Source organism: Haliaeetus albicilla, chromosome 20 (assembly GCF_947461875.1).
Source record: "Haliaeetus albicilla chromosome 20, bHalAlb1.1, whole genome shotgun sequence".
Classification (NCBI taxonomy): Eukaryota; Metazoa; Chordata; class Aves; order Accipitriformes; family Accipitridae; genus Haliaeetus; species Haliaeetus albicilla.
Genome location: NC_091502.1, coordinates 26,270,092 through 26,284,128, shown reverse-complemented (window position 1 = coordinate 26,284,128; position 14,037 = coordinate 26,270,092). Strand labels below are relative to the sequence as shown.

The following is a 14,037-nucleotide window of genomic DNA, read 5'->3' as shown; positions in this document are numbered from 1 at the left end:
CCTTCCTCACGGGAAGGCACCTGAGAAAAGGTGAGAGCAAGGAAGGTGATCCACAGTTGACGTGGACCGGGCTGGGAGATAACGGGCATGCAGGGGCTGTGGGCACAGGGGTAATTTCTGGGGGTTTTGGCTTACCCAAGGGCAGAAGAATGAGAAGCCAACTGCAGCCGGTGACATCCCACCTTGGGGTGCCCAAGTAGAGCAATAAGTTGTCTTGAGGGCAGCAGAGAAAGAGTTCGTATTTGCAGACAATGCTTGCGGCCAGTTTATTTTTAAATCCTTATCACTAAACCCAGCATAGAAACAAGGTTTTTCTTCTTTTTTGTTCCTAAGACAAAAATGTTGTTGGGTTTTGATTTTTCCCTCAAGTGTGCCAAAAGAGTTACATTCACTTGGTGGCGTGTTTGCAACAACTCTCACGTCTCTTGGGCTCCGAGGTTGTCACAACGGACCAAATCCAGAGCCTTTAAAGAAGTCGGGATAGGAGATGTGGATGGAAATCCCTCCTGGCACTGCCTGGCATGGGTTTCCAACCCATGCGTGGTGTTGAGTCAGTGCCCAGATGCCTCTGCTGGTTGCTCTGCTTTGGTCATACCTGGATCACATCTCCAGATGGAGGTGAAGGCAGTGGAGACCAACACTGGAGGGTCACCTTGACCAGGACACGGTGTAGAGGTCAGACTGGAGGGTCCTTCAGAAGAGCAAGGTGACCAGTTGTTGGCACCTGAGTGAGACCTCCTTGCTCTTGGTGGTGTCTCCCAGCTTGGCTTCTGCTGCCATTGGGAGGAGCTACTGGAGCTCCTTCCCATAAGCATGGTCCAAATGGGGAGAAACAAGCTTGGGGACTCAAGAGGACTAGTCCTACCACTGGTTGGTCCAGGGTTGTTTGTCAGGTTGGGTGTTGGCACCGGCACTTCTGTATGGGGGTCATTTGATTGGCTCTGCTGGTTTTAAAGAAGAATCTAGCAAAGTTCTGGTTGACCTTCCCAACCTCAAGGAGAACAAAGTGGGTGAAGACTGAACACCAATGCTGTGGGGTGGGGAAGGTGGCTTTCTCCCGTGTAATACTTTGGGTTGCACTTTGGGTTCATATAAAAGGAAAAGAAAAAAAAAAGAGTAGATAATCAGAGAGTTGCCCCATTCAGCTTGGCGAAGCCAAGATTTAGCACATAAAAAGCAACGGGACATTTGGAAATAACAATACTACATCATCCTTCCACTGTTTGTAGCATGCTACAGTTAAACCTGGGCCAAAAAAACCCCGAAACACAATAGATCACAGGAATTGAAGATCTCTCAAATACCTTTTTTTGCTCTCAGTGTTGACTTCTTGTTATGTATTAGGAGCTGTCTGTGAGTGTTGAAACACACAGGACAGAGTAAGCTCTAGCCAACGTAACGGCACTGCGACTTGCAGGGTCCAAGGAGCTTTGTTATGACAGCCCAGGCTCTGCAGAGGAGGACCTTTCCCAGCAGACACTGTCCTACCACTGGCCTAGGCACCCTTCACCCTTAACTGCTTTAGGAACAACTGCTAAAATTTTGGCCCACGGCTAGGAAGGAGATGCTGGGCTTTCTCCTGAAAGGAAAGAAAACACTAAAGGTGGGGTAGAAAGCTCCAGGAGCTGAGCATGGAGGGTCACTCAGTGTTACCACTAATGAGATCTGACATGGGACGGTTTAGTTTTAATTCCTTCACTTGGATCAGTAGCAGATCTGATGCTCCTCATCCTGTTATGCCCAGGCAGAAATACTCGTTAACTCAACAAGGATGTGAAGAGGTGAAATACTCGCCGTCTGTTGGGTGAGAGGCTTCGGTGAGCACGTTTGGCAATGGGTGTTGGGTTTAGGCTTGGACCACTGCATGGCTCTGGGGCCACCACATGGCTCCAGGCTTGGGTAGCTCCTTCCCAAGGTGGCTTCATGGGGCCGTGGTGGTGGAGAGATGCTCCCTGCCACTGTGTGGGGATGGGGGGCTTGATGTCCCCCCCCGGCTCATGCCAGCAGTGACCTGCAGCCCTCTCCCCTTCCCTGTGGAGGGATGTGGTTTTTCGGATAGATGGAAGGATGGGAGGAAAGCCCATGATCCCAAGCCCTTTCCTTGGCCAAGTCATGGCTTAAGTGAAGGTCCTGGGGTGTCACAGCCTGGTGGGGGACTCCCTTGGTGGGGGGGACACTGATGGAGGCCACCAGCTTCTCAAATAATTAACTCCAACAAAGCTTTGCCGACATAGGTTAAGGAAAAGGGTTTCCCATAGTGAAGGATCACACCAGGCATTAACAGGGAAGAGCAGGAGGGGTTAAACCACCCTTAGCCAAGTGTCTCAGAGATTAAAATTCCAGCTAAAGAGGAAGGAAAATAACTCTCAAACCGCTGTTATGACCATTAACCCATCCCTGCCGTTATCTTTGCTTTAAAACATGAGCTGTAATACACGATCTGGGGCGGGGGGAAGCATATTAATAGTGGTGGTGGCCCCCAACACGAGCGAGCCCCTTGGAGCCTGTACCCATCACGCCTCCAAGCGGCTGAACCCTCCGGGTGAGGATTTGTTCCTGTATTTTATGAATAATAATTACCCAGTCCAGCTTTTTTGCAGTTTCAAGATCTAATTATCATGAAGTGTTAGTTACGGGGTTTGTTTTAATGATGGATGTTTCAGAGTATCAGGGTTTTTTTTTCTCCCAGCCTCCGGCATCTCGCTGAATATGGTCCTTCCCGGAGAGACCCCCCCCTTTGCCATCCCCTCCCTCCTCTCCTGCATCCCAGCGGCAGATACGTCCCCGTGGGGGATTTGGGATGATGCAATCCCTGGCCGGAGGGCATGAAATCACATCTTGCTTTCTTAGAGGGAGAAAAAACACATTTGGGGGTTTATTTTCAATAGGAAAACCCAACCAGCCGACAACAGCAATAAGAGCCGCTGGATACCCGTTAATCCAGAGGTTTTGTTTTGGTTTTTTTCAATTGTCAGTATTTTCAGGCCCTCCATCTATCATCCCTGAAACACGGCGACCCTCTGCCCATCTTCCCTTCACTTTCCCGCGAGTGCCGAGCTGGCTCCTGAGCCCATCGGGCTGCCAGCAGGATCAGGCTCCAGATATTTTGTCTGCCGTGTGCTAGCATTCCCATAGGGAAAAAGGAAAATAAAGCCTGCTGAGGAGCTTGGGTGGGAGAAGAGCTTGGAAAAGGCATTTTTCTGGCATGTTGCACCATGGTGCTCACAGATTCACCAGTAATTGGGTAAAATAACCTGTTACAGGGATGTTTGCAAAGAAGGAATAGCAAAATATGTGGTTTAACAGCAGCAATTCCCAGTTAGAAACACTCAATTGTGCTCTTTGTAGGGAAAAAAAATCCTGATGCAACGCAGCCACCTGCAGCATCACTGCATATTCCTGCAAGGGATGGAGCTGGGTGAGCTGGGTTTTTCCCCAGGCGAAGCAGGTTCAGGATCAGGGCGCTGGGTGGGGAGAGATTTGTAGGGTCGGCAGCCATCGGGAAGCACAGCAAGGAAGGGAAAATGAGACAGCGGGGTGCAGGATCGCACCCAAACCCTCCCATTCCCATAGCACAGAGCAAACCCATGCCGTGCTCCTACCCCTTTCTATGTAATTAATTTTTAAATTCATTTCGACCACCAGGCCAGCTCATTTTTAAATATTATTGGACGTCTTAAGCAAAAACAGATTAAAAAAAAAAAACACCAAAAAAACATGAAAAAAATAATTAAAACCAAGAGTAACCATGTCTTCCAAGTCTAAGTCTCAAAGGTGTGTAGGGAACATGGCCTTGAACTGATGCCCTAGAAAGCCCCACAGCCTCGGTTTGTCCATCTGACGTGTAAATTTGGGGTTGTTTTTTTTTCCTGTTTGTTTTCTGTTCTGGTTTTGGTTCTGAAGATCAGGTCGTGTTCTCCCTGACAGATTTCAGCCAAGAGTTTGTAACTGTACGATATTTACTGTAAGATGTAGAACATTCAATAACTATTAAAATGTTTCCAAAAAAAAAAAAATAAATAAAAGAGCCCGAGAGGGTTTGGTGGTTGGTTTTTTGGCGTGGTGATGTGGTGGAGAAGTGAATGGGACCAACCATAAACCCATTTCTAGGTTGGTGGTGGAGCTTGATGGTCTCCAACCCAACCTTGGGTGGGTTGTCCCAACATGGCCAAGCCAATGTGATCCTACAGGAACAGCTCCTATGGAAAAGTGGAGTGTGTGATCTTCACGGTGAGCAGAGCATCACCACCATGTCCTCCTGGGCTGACTGAGACTTTGGCTAGAGGAGATGTAGATGCAGGAAACCAGCTTTGGCCAGAGCAACCGTGCACGCCCCAGTTGGGTTGTATGTAGGGTGGGAGTTGTCCCACGATCCAGACACTGTCATTAGCTTGTGGTGTTAAGCGCTGGCACCTGGTGATGGAGGGAAATCAAGAGCCCACGATGTTCCTGGAGAGGCTTCAGTTCAACAGACCCAGAAGGTGACCAAGAAATGGCATCTTGACCGTGCGACGTCCTCCATTGCACGGTGCCTCCAACAGAGCCGTGCTCTGGCATCACGGCTCCCGGAGATGCTCTCCATCAGGCCACCACGCCATGGCCACCACCATTGGCGTCGCAGCTCCTGGAGATGCTCTCCATCAGGCCACCATGCTGTGGCCACCACCGGACCTCAGGGACAGGGAATCCTTCTCACCAGCCGTGCAAGATGTTGTATTTGCCGTGCTGCTGGTGGACACCTTGGTGGCAGGAGCAGAAGCCAAGCTGCCACCTCCAGCACTTCGTGGCTCCAAGCGGGACTGGCTTTCACGCGGTGCCCAACATCCTCCATCCCCGCCGTGGGGGGTCTTTGTGGGGGTCATCGTCCCCCCGAGGCAGCCCCCAGGCCAGGTGCTAGCTGTGGAGGACAAGGGATGGACCACGTCTCCGGGAGGCTGGATCGGGTCCTTTACACCACCCAAGGTGGCAGGAGTCACTCAGTGTCACTCCCTGGGCCAACGTCCACGGTGGCTGTCACCACCCAAGGGTACCCACGTTGGAGAGGACAACTCCTCCTGCTAAGGGCAGCCACCCAGGTTGTCCCCCCACCCCCAGCAGCTGGTCCAGGACCCCCCCCCACAAGGATGCTGAGACCCTGCAGGATTTGGCCATGGGCTCAGCAGGGTCAAGGTGCCCCCCAAACGGTTGGGGTGACAGGAGCTGGAGGGGACACGGTGTCCGGGGTGGCCCCGAGGGTGCTGGGGTGGGGGACATGCTGCAGTGAACGTTAATCATCGCTGTCACGAGCTGGGGGGGCTCAGCTGGGCAGAGGTGAAGGCAGGGCAGGCAGCTGCCGAGGCTCCAGCCCCCAGGCGTGGGGTGACCTCGCGTCCCCGTGGGCTGGCTGCATGCGTGTGCAGGCGTGTACATACGTACGTGCCCGTGCACACAGGTGTGCGTGCAGAGGTGGGTTTGCACGCGCATTTATGCACACATCTGTGCACATGTGTGTGTGCGCACGTGCAGCGGGGGGGGTTGTGCACACTTGCAGAGCTCCATGTGCAACTGTGGGTGTGTTTGCACGCATGTGTGTGCGCAAGTACATATGTGCATGTGAACACATTTATGCATGCAGAGGCGGGTTTGCATGTGCACGTGTTCATCCATGCATATGTTTGTATCCGCAGCAGTGAACAGGTCACATCCACATCTGTGTGTGTATGCACACTTACAGCGCTCCACGTGCATGCCTGCATATGTGTAGGACTGCATACACGTGTGCATGTACATATGTGTGTGCATGTATGCATGCAGAGGTAGGTTTGCATGTGCATTTATGCACACGTTCATCCATGCATTAGCTGTGTGGCAGTGTGTGAACATGTGCATGTCTCTGTGTGTGCAGATGTGGATGCATACTTACAGAGCTCCATGTGCTAGCATGGGTGTGTTTGCATGCGTTTGTGACCACATACGTGTGTGTGCCTGCACATGGGTGCATGTGTTTGTGTATCTGTACAGAGGTAGGTTTGCACATGCATTTACATACATGTCCCTCCACGTATCCGTTTGTGTGCGTGTGCAGCACGGTGTGAACAAGTGCACGTGTAAACATCAGTGTGTGTGCACGTGTATACACGCTTACAGAGCTCCAGGTGCGTGTTTGCATGCATGCGTAACTGCATACGTCTGTGTGCACGTGCATGTATGCGCATGCACACGTGTATATATGCGTGCAGAGGTGCGCGTGCATGTGCAGCGATGCGCACACACCTACACGTGTGCGTGCTCACGTTAACATGCATGCACATACACATTTCCGTGCACAGGCGCTCGTGCCCGCCAGCGTGACCTGGTGCAGGGGTGGCGGGGGGGGTTGGATGCGCGTGTGCGGGGGCACGTGCGCCCGTGCAGCTGCCCGTGAGTCACCCAGCAGCCCCCCTCGGCCGTGTCACCCCGTGCCAGGCCCCGCCGCGAACCCGCAGCACCCTGCGGCGTGTGACACCCCCTCCGTCCTGCCTCGGTGTCCCCTCTGTCTGTCCCAGTCTACGCATGGCTATAGGGGGGTGTGTATAGGTGTGTGCACATATGTAAGTGCACATACACATACACATAGCCTTTTGTGCCTGTATGGGTGTATGCCTATACACATAAGTGTATGCAAATGTGTTGTATAGGGGTGTATGGGCATTTGCGTATGTGTTTTTAGCGTGCTATAGGGGTGTACATAGGTGTAGCTGTCTGCGAGTGTGCAGATACATAGGGGACGAGGGTATATTAAAGCGCTGGCTGCTGCAGAACACCCCCTTGCACCAGCACCCACCCCTGCACCCTCATCAGCACCCACTCCACAACCCCCTATAGCACCTTAAATGCTGGGGGGGGGGGGGTGTGTGAGGGGGGAGGAAAGGGGGAGGGACTCACTAAATCCCTTCAGGCTCAATTTTTAAAGTCTTTTTTCAAGCCTCCCAGCTGCTGGAAGAGGCTTGGAGGTGATAGGCTGCTCTGTCCTCACAAATCACCAGATGCCCTCATTAGGCTTCAGAGTTAACATTCTATCCCCCAGCCTCCTGAAGCCCCCATTTTCCCCAGGAAGGACCCCCCCAGGGGCTCCCCACCACCCTCCCTCCACACCCCTTCACCTCGGGGGGGCCCTCGATGCTTTTCAACCACGGGGGCCGCATCCCGCTACCGGCAGGGAGGGGACCGCGGGGGGGTTCACCCCCTGCCTCGCTCCTCATCTCGGGGATCCGGGACACTCGAAACCTGTTGGGGGGGTATCACATCAGCCTGTCCCCACCCTGGCTGGGGGCGGGCACACACGCTGGGGGGGGTCCCCGCTTACCTGCCGATGGAGAGGATAGTGACCTCACTGGGACGACCCGCAGGTTTGAGGACCTTGGTGGCACCGAGCGATGGCAGCACCTCGGGCCACTTCTTCTGGCTGCAGCGGGCGCACGGGGCCGGACCCTGCACCGTGTGGAGGTGCTGCTGGTGCCGGCAGGCGAGGGGAAACTGAGGCAGGAGGTGCAGCCTGGGAAGAAGGGGGGGAGATACCATCAGCAGGGGGTTGGTCCCACCATGGGGGCTCCTCGGTGCACCTGGGGGGTGGGTCTTACTTATTTGGGGGGGTGCAGCCCAGTGGTGGCATCGGCTGTTGGCTGTGATGCTCCTTCAGCAGCTCCTCCAGCGCCGCAGCGTTTTCTATGGGTGGGGGGAGACCATGGAGGGGGGGGTCACGGGGGTCCAGCCCATGTCACACACACACCCCCCCCCAGGGACCCCCCTGACCTTTCTTCTCGGTGATCAACCGGACCAGCACCCCGATGGTGTCCTCGTTGGCGTCCTCCAGCTGGTAGATGGAGCTGGGACCTGGAAGCAGAAGTTTTGGGGGGACTCAGTGATGGGGGATAAACACCCCCCTGCCCCCAACCAAGGATGAGGAGGATGCCCTGGGACAACGAAGACCAGAAGCCACGGGGATGGGCTGAGCGAGGGGAGACGGACGTGGGATGACCGAAAGGTGTCCGCAGCACAACCGGGCTCACCGGTGCCGCCAGGCTGGGGGTCCTTGCTGGCGGTGCAGTGGTAACCCTTCTTCTTCAGCAGGTTGCAGACCAGGATGCCCAACAACCCCATGGCGCAGAAGACAGGGACGATGGTCAGCACGGCCGCCTGCGCCGCCGCCGCCTCCTCCTCCTCCTCTTCCTCACCCATCAGGGCCACCCACGTCCTGTTGGTCCCCGACGGCCGGCCCGGTATTTCGGGGCTGCGGGCTCGCCGCCGGCCTGGGGAGGGGAAGCACTGGATCAGCCTCAGAGAAGGGTTTTGTTGGGATTAAATCCCGTTTTTCCCAGGAGCCCCGCTGCAGGGTTGGCGCCCCGGGGAAGCAGAAGCCACTCGTGTCACGAGCGGAGACGTTCTCGGCTGCCACATCCCGGCAGGACGTCACACCTCATCTCAAGGGGGGGACGCATCCTGCGCCGTATCCCGGGGCGAACGCCGGCACAGGCTTTTTCGGCACCCACGGAACCGGGGCGACGCCTCCAGCCCGAGCACCCACCTGGGCACCCCGGGGTGCTGCGGGGAGCATCGGCGCAGGGCAGACACCGGCCCCGGGGCTCCCTCTCCCCTTCAGGGCTGTAAAACCTGCGGGGTGGGAGGGGAGGGTCAGGATACGGCCCACGAGCGGCATCGGGGCTGGGGGTTTGCAGCATTTTTCTCCCGCCCCCCCCCCAAGGGCTGGGCTCACCCCGGCAGGCAGGCTCCGCAGCGGCTGTCGGTCATCGCCGTTCCCGGTGCCACCAGGATCCTGTTCCCGGCTCGGCAGCGGGTGTGAGCAGAGCAGGATATGTCCCCCGGTGAGAAGGTACCGGGGGGACAAGCTCGACACGTCCCCACCGGACCCTGCGCCGAGCTGCACGTCTGCCCGGAGGGAAAAGGAGGTGAGCGATGGCCGCATCCTGCGCCTTCCCTCCGGGGTCGATGTGCCATGGGTGGGCACGGCTTACCCCGGCGGGCTCCTCTCCGGGTGGGCATCCCGGCGTCCCGTGCTCCCGGGGTCCGCAGCTCCCGGCCCCCACGCCGGGTCCGCTCAGCACCTGCGGAAAGAGCGGTGCTCAGCGCCGGCTGCTCCGGCTTTCCCGCTGTTCCGAGGCCTGCGCTGGCAGCGATGTGGCTCCGGTGCAGGCGATACGGCAGAGCTGAACCCATCACAAGCGACGTGATGGATGCAAAACTCTCACACGGACCATGGCAGACGCAAACCCGTCACAAGCGACGCGATGGGTGTAAATCCTTTGCATGCACCATGGCAGATGCAAACCTGTCGCCAGCAACGTGATGGATGCAAACGCATTGCATGCACGGTGGCGGATGCTGACGTGTCACAAGCGATGCGACGGGTGCAATCCTATTGCACGCTCTACGGCCAGTGCAAACCCATCACCAGTGACATGATGGATGCAAACCCATCGCATGCACTGAAGCCGACGCAAACCCATCACCAGTGGCGTGATGGATGCAAACTCATTGCATGCACAGCAACGGATGCAAACCCATCGTGTGCACTGCGGCGGATGCAATCGCGTCGCCAGTGACACAACGGATGCAAACTGATCACACACTCGTGATGGGTTTGCAGCCACCCCGGTGCAACAGGATCGATGCAAACCCATCGCATGATGGGTGCAGACCCATCACATGTGCCATGACAGATACAAACCCATCACCAGTGACATGATGGATGCAAACCCGCTGCATGCACCACAGCAGATGCAAACCCATCACAAGTAACGTGATGGATGCAAACCCGTCCCATGCACCGCAGCGGATACAAACCCATCACCGATGCTGCAATGGATCCAAATGCATCGCATGCACCGTGGCGGATACCGACCTGTCACAAGGGATGCGACAGATGCAATCCCATCGCATGCACCGCGGCCGATGCAAACCCATCACCAGTGACACGGTGGTGGCAAACTCACCATGGGCGATGCAAACCCACCGGTGGGTACCTGCACGGCCCATCCCAGGAGCATCTCCCAGACATGGGACAACACGGTGGCCCCAGGGGGAGCGGCGAGGGAGAAGCCGCATTCCCTATCAGCCCCTGCCCTGGAAGAAGCTTTGGCAAAGGATAGAAAAGGAGGAGGAAGAATTTTTCGGGGAAAAAACAAAATCCCCCTGGACCCAAATTAAGCATCATCCCAGGGCTGAGCTGCTCCAGGTTTGCAAGAGAAACATTTTGGGGTGCCCTATTGTGGCTGTGGCGTGGTGATGCCGGGATGGGTTTGAGCATCGGAGGAGCCGAAAGTAGAGATGCAGAGGGATGGGATGGGATGAGATGGGATGGGTGAGGCTGTACTCACCCCCAGGACGGTGACGAGCCACCAGCACATCCCGCTCCTCTTCATCACTGGGGGAGACCTGCCCAAGGGGGAGCACCAGGGTCACCATCTGGGAAAAATCCTGGTGGAGAAGCAATTTGGGGGCCTTATTCCCCCCATGAGGATGCTCCAAGGAACCTGCCTAAACAAGTCCTCCACCATCCCCCAAAAAGTTGCATTAGTGGTTTTGTGGGATGACCAGCATCACCCCCTTCCCTCGCAGATCCCAACTCCATCCCGAACCGGAGAGGGACCAACCCTGTAACGCAGTCAGGACCAACAGTGCAAGGAGCAGGGGAAGGAGCAGATGATGCTAAACACCATTAAATAAAGGTTTTTCCTGCTCAGGAGGAAATCCTTATGCATCTGCCACAAGGAAATGAAGTCATTAAAAAAAAAAAAAGAATTTTAAAAATCAAGTGAAACAAAAGGTGTTTCCCACAGGCTCATCACCCCTCTCCGGGTTCAGCAATTAGTTGTTAAAATTAAAATAAACGCCGACAGCACAGGGGAAGGGAGGAAAAAATAAATAATAACACAAACCCGGATCCAGCCTCCGCCACCCGCATGGAAATTCCCCCGGTCGTCACGGTCCCATGAGAGCCACACCGGAGCTTCGTTACAGCCTTTGCCTGATGAGTTTCTCCTAATTAGTGGCCAGCACCAACAGTCTGAGATGCAGCTAATTAAACTCAGGAGGGGAGATGCTGGAGGGCGAGCAGGGCAGAGCCGGGTAATTGTAGGATGTGAGTTGGGACACAATAGCACAGCCCAAAATGAGCATCCTCTGTGCTCCAGTTCTTCCCAGTAGCTCCCAGTAAGGGAGCACCCCATCAGGGTGCCAGCATGAAGCCAACCAGCCCTTCTCCGCTTCTAAGGGGCTGCACCCCCAAACCAAGACCCCTCAAGCCCCATCTTCACTAGCACCATCCATGCCAAGCTGGGACCCCATGATTTTTGTGGGGGCTAAGCCAGCTGCCACCATCACCCCAGCCAGCCTGAGCCCCACCACGTGCCACCTCCCTGCCAAGCATCGTCCCAGGGCGATGGTATCCCATGGGGACACATCCCGAATCCCCCCGGGACTTGGGATGTGCCCCTCGATCGCGGAGGGAGGGTGAAACCGGTACAAGTCCTGCACCCTGTAAACTAGCACTAATAAAACTCAAGTTTAAGCCTAACGTGAAGCATTTTAATCCTTCGGGGTGGTGGTATTTAAGCTTTTAATAGCAGCACCTTAAGGACACCCCAAGATGTCTGGGGTGCTGCTCTGCTGGGGAAGGAGCCGCGATGGCCTTGGAAGGGGATGGGCAGGTCCCACCGTGGCCAGGGGACCACGAGCCGTGGCCGAGCGATGCCACGGGCCGGCAGAGCCCACGCATCCCAGGTTGCCGGAGCATCCCGGCTCACCATCTCAAGATAAATGGATTTAAATCCCACCAGGAACAGGGCTGGCCTCAGGTAAAGCAGATCTAAGGCCAAGCTTAATCCAAGGATTAAGGACATCTCTCAGATGACCAAGACCCCGCCGCGGGGATGTAGGAGGTACAAGGACCAGGGGGGACCTGCTCCTGGTTATCACTGGAGCTTTGCCCAGTCACGGCCATCCCAGGACTGAGTGCCCGTTTTTGGGGGCAGCTCAGGGACCTCCCAGGTGGGGATGGGGGATGCAGGCATAAACCTGCAGCTGGCGATGGGGGGATGCCCGGCTGCCCTGGCGCAGTGGAGAGAAGCCCTGAAGCTCCCTGGGGGAAACTTAAAAATAACATAATTTGCCCCCCAAGAACTAGAGGAAACCAAAAAATAACCCCACCAGTGCCACACCCAGCTGCTTTTTGGGGACATCCTGACCTCCACCAGCCCTGTACCCCATTTGGCCAGTGCATCGATGCAAACACACCGAGGAAAGCAACTTGGATTTGGTAGCCCCCCCAAATCCCACTGGATCACACAAGCCTTTTATTCCCAGCCCTTCCTTAATACAGCCTGTAACCCAAGGCTGCCCACTGGGATTCCAGCGAGGGCTTCCCCTCCTTATGGGGGAACAGGGTTTCAGCTGATGGCTCCTGCAGATAAATGGGGAAAAAAAAGGAGCAACTGTTCAGAAACACTTTGGGGAACAGTTCTCAGAGGCAGCTTGGGACAAGGGGGGGATTGTCCGGCAGACGGAGCAAAACTCAGCATTATTGCATCCCCCCCTGGGGCCCCATCAGAGCTGTGGGAACAACCAAACCATGGCAAAAATCCGATATTAAAGTCAAATGATCCCAGAGGCATTGCCGTCACGCAAAGAGCCCAGGCAGCGGCACGCTCCAGCCCCATTTTGGGGTACAGCCCCTCACCGCAGCATCCCGGCTGACGCAGGTATTTGGTTGGGAGCCCTGGGATTTTCCAGCTCCGGAAAAAAAACAACCCCAAAACAACAAAACAAAACACCAAACCCGACACAGCTCCTATCTCTTTTTCCAGGCAGCTGCTGCTCAGTTTTTTCTTAACCTACTTTTTCCCCCCTCCACCCTTTATTTTAACCTACATTCGCTCTGCAGCAGCCAGAGCCAGCACCGGGCTCTCCAACCACCGCACCCCACTTCAGGGTGGTGCTCCCCCCACACCCTGCTTAGGGATAAGGTCAAGGCAATAAACCCCCCTTTTTTTATTGCAAACAGGGGGGTCCAGCACCCCAAAAAGCACCAGCCCCCCCCTCCCTTGCACAGCCCAAACCCAGACACCCCCCCCAAGGAGGGAATAACCCTTTAAGGAAAAGTAACCCGAGCCCCCCCACCTCGGAATAAGCCCCCCCCCCAGCTCAGGAAGGGGATAACCCGGCCGGGGGGGGGGGGGTCCCCTTACCTGCCCCCCCCGCCGCGGGGCCGCCCCGCCGCTCGTTCTTCCTCCTTATGAATGAAGCCGCCGGCGCGCTACTCCCGTACGCCCCGCCCCTTTTCCTTGACGTCACACGGCGGCGCTCCACCCCCTCCCCCGCCGCCCCGCCTCCCCGCGTCAGCGCTGCGCGCTCGCTCGGCGGCTGGCCCCGCCCCCGGCCACGGCCCCGCCCCCGGCCCCGCGAGGACAGCGCCACCTGCCGGGCACAGCGGGAACTGCGGGCGGCTCGGGGCCGGGGGGGGAATTTGGGGGTGCTGGGCTTTATCCCAACCGCGGAGGGTTTTTTGGGGGGAAAAAGGGGAAAATAAGATGGCTGTGGGGTTTTTTTACCTACCGAGGAAAGGTTTTTTTAAAAAAAAAAGGATTTTTTTTGCCTGGGGAGGGGACACACACACGCGTTCCGCGGGGGCACCCATGGGTGCTGCACCCCACTTTCCTACCTGCCCGATAGCGAACCCCATCTTGGCCTCACCCCCTCCCCAGGGGACAGTTTTCCTACACTGGGGACACCCCCATTGCGGTCAGCCCTGGTGCTCCCTCCTTCCCCCCCCCAGTACACTGCGGGGGCTGCTTTTGGGGTGACGTGGTCCCCAGGATGGTGTCCCCCATTCCGGCTGTTTGTCCATGCATCATCCCTGGGTTGAGGGTTTCTTCCTCCCACCAGAGTCTTCATCACAGCCGGCATCATCAGGTGACGGCCCCGGCGATGGCCGATGGGTGGTGGGTGTCCCTGTCCCCCCCCAGCTGCACCCACCCTCACCCCATCCCTGTCACCCCCCCCAGG

General features: G+C 56.4%; 1 protein-coding gene across 2 annotated transcripts; it reads right to left on the bottom strand.

Annotated features, from left to right (window-relative positions):
* Positions 1-2,947: 2,947 nt before the first annotated feature.
* On the bottom strand, positions 2,948-13,335 carry RELT (RELT TNF receptor). Of its 2 annotated transcripts, XM_069808649.1 has the most exons (12): positions 13,221-13,335; positions 10,914-12,436; positions 10,353-10,410; positions 8,991-9,080; positions 8,732-8,904; positions 8,543-8,628; positions 8,028-8,267; positions 7,771-7,851; positions 7,599-7,683; positions 7,325-7,513; positions 7,122-7,245; positions 2,948-4,897 (listed from the first exon to the last, which is right to left on the bottom strand). In XM_069808649.1, the coding sequence occupies exons 2-12, from the start codon at positions 10,937-10,939 to the stop codon at positions 4,859-4,861; spliced, it is 1,191 nt and encodes a 396-aa protein (XP_069664750.1). In that variant the 5' UTR covers positions 10,940-12,436; positions 13,221-13,335; the 3' UTR covers positions 2,948-4,858. The 2 variants fall into 2 exon arrangements, with proteins under 2 accessions (XP_069664750.1, XP_069664751.1); XM_069808650.1 differs by lacking the exon at positions 10,914-12,436 and having other exon boundaries at positions 13,221-13,306.
* Positions 13,336-14,037: the final 702 nt, after the last annotated feature.

What these genes read in the sequence shown, in the direction of transcription:
- RELT (XM_069808649.1), bottom strand. Translation starts at nt 10,939, where the DNA reads ATGCGGGTGGCGGAGGCTGGATCCGG. An exon ending in CCCCCAGCCTGGCGGCACCG is followed by an intron (nt 7,852 to 8,027) that starts GTGAGCCCGGTT and finishes TTCTGCTTCCAG; the next exon opens with GTCCCAGCTCCATCTACCAG. An exon ending in GTTGATCACCGAGAAGAAAG is followed by an intron (nt 7,684 to 7,770) that starts GTCAGGGGGGTC and finishes CCCCACCCATAG; the next exon opens with AAAACGCTGCGGCGCTGGAG.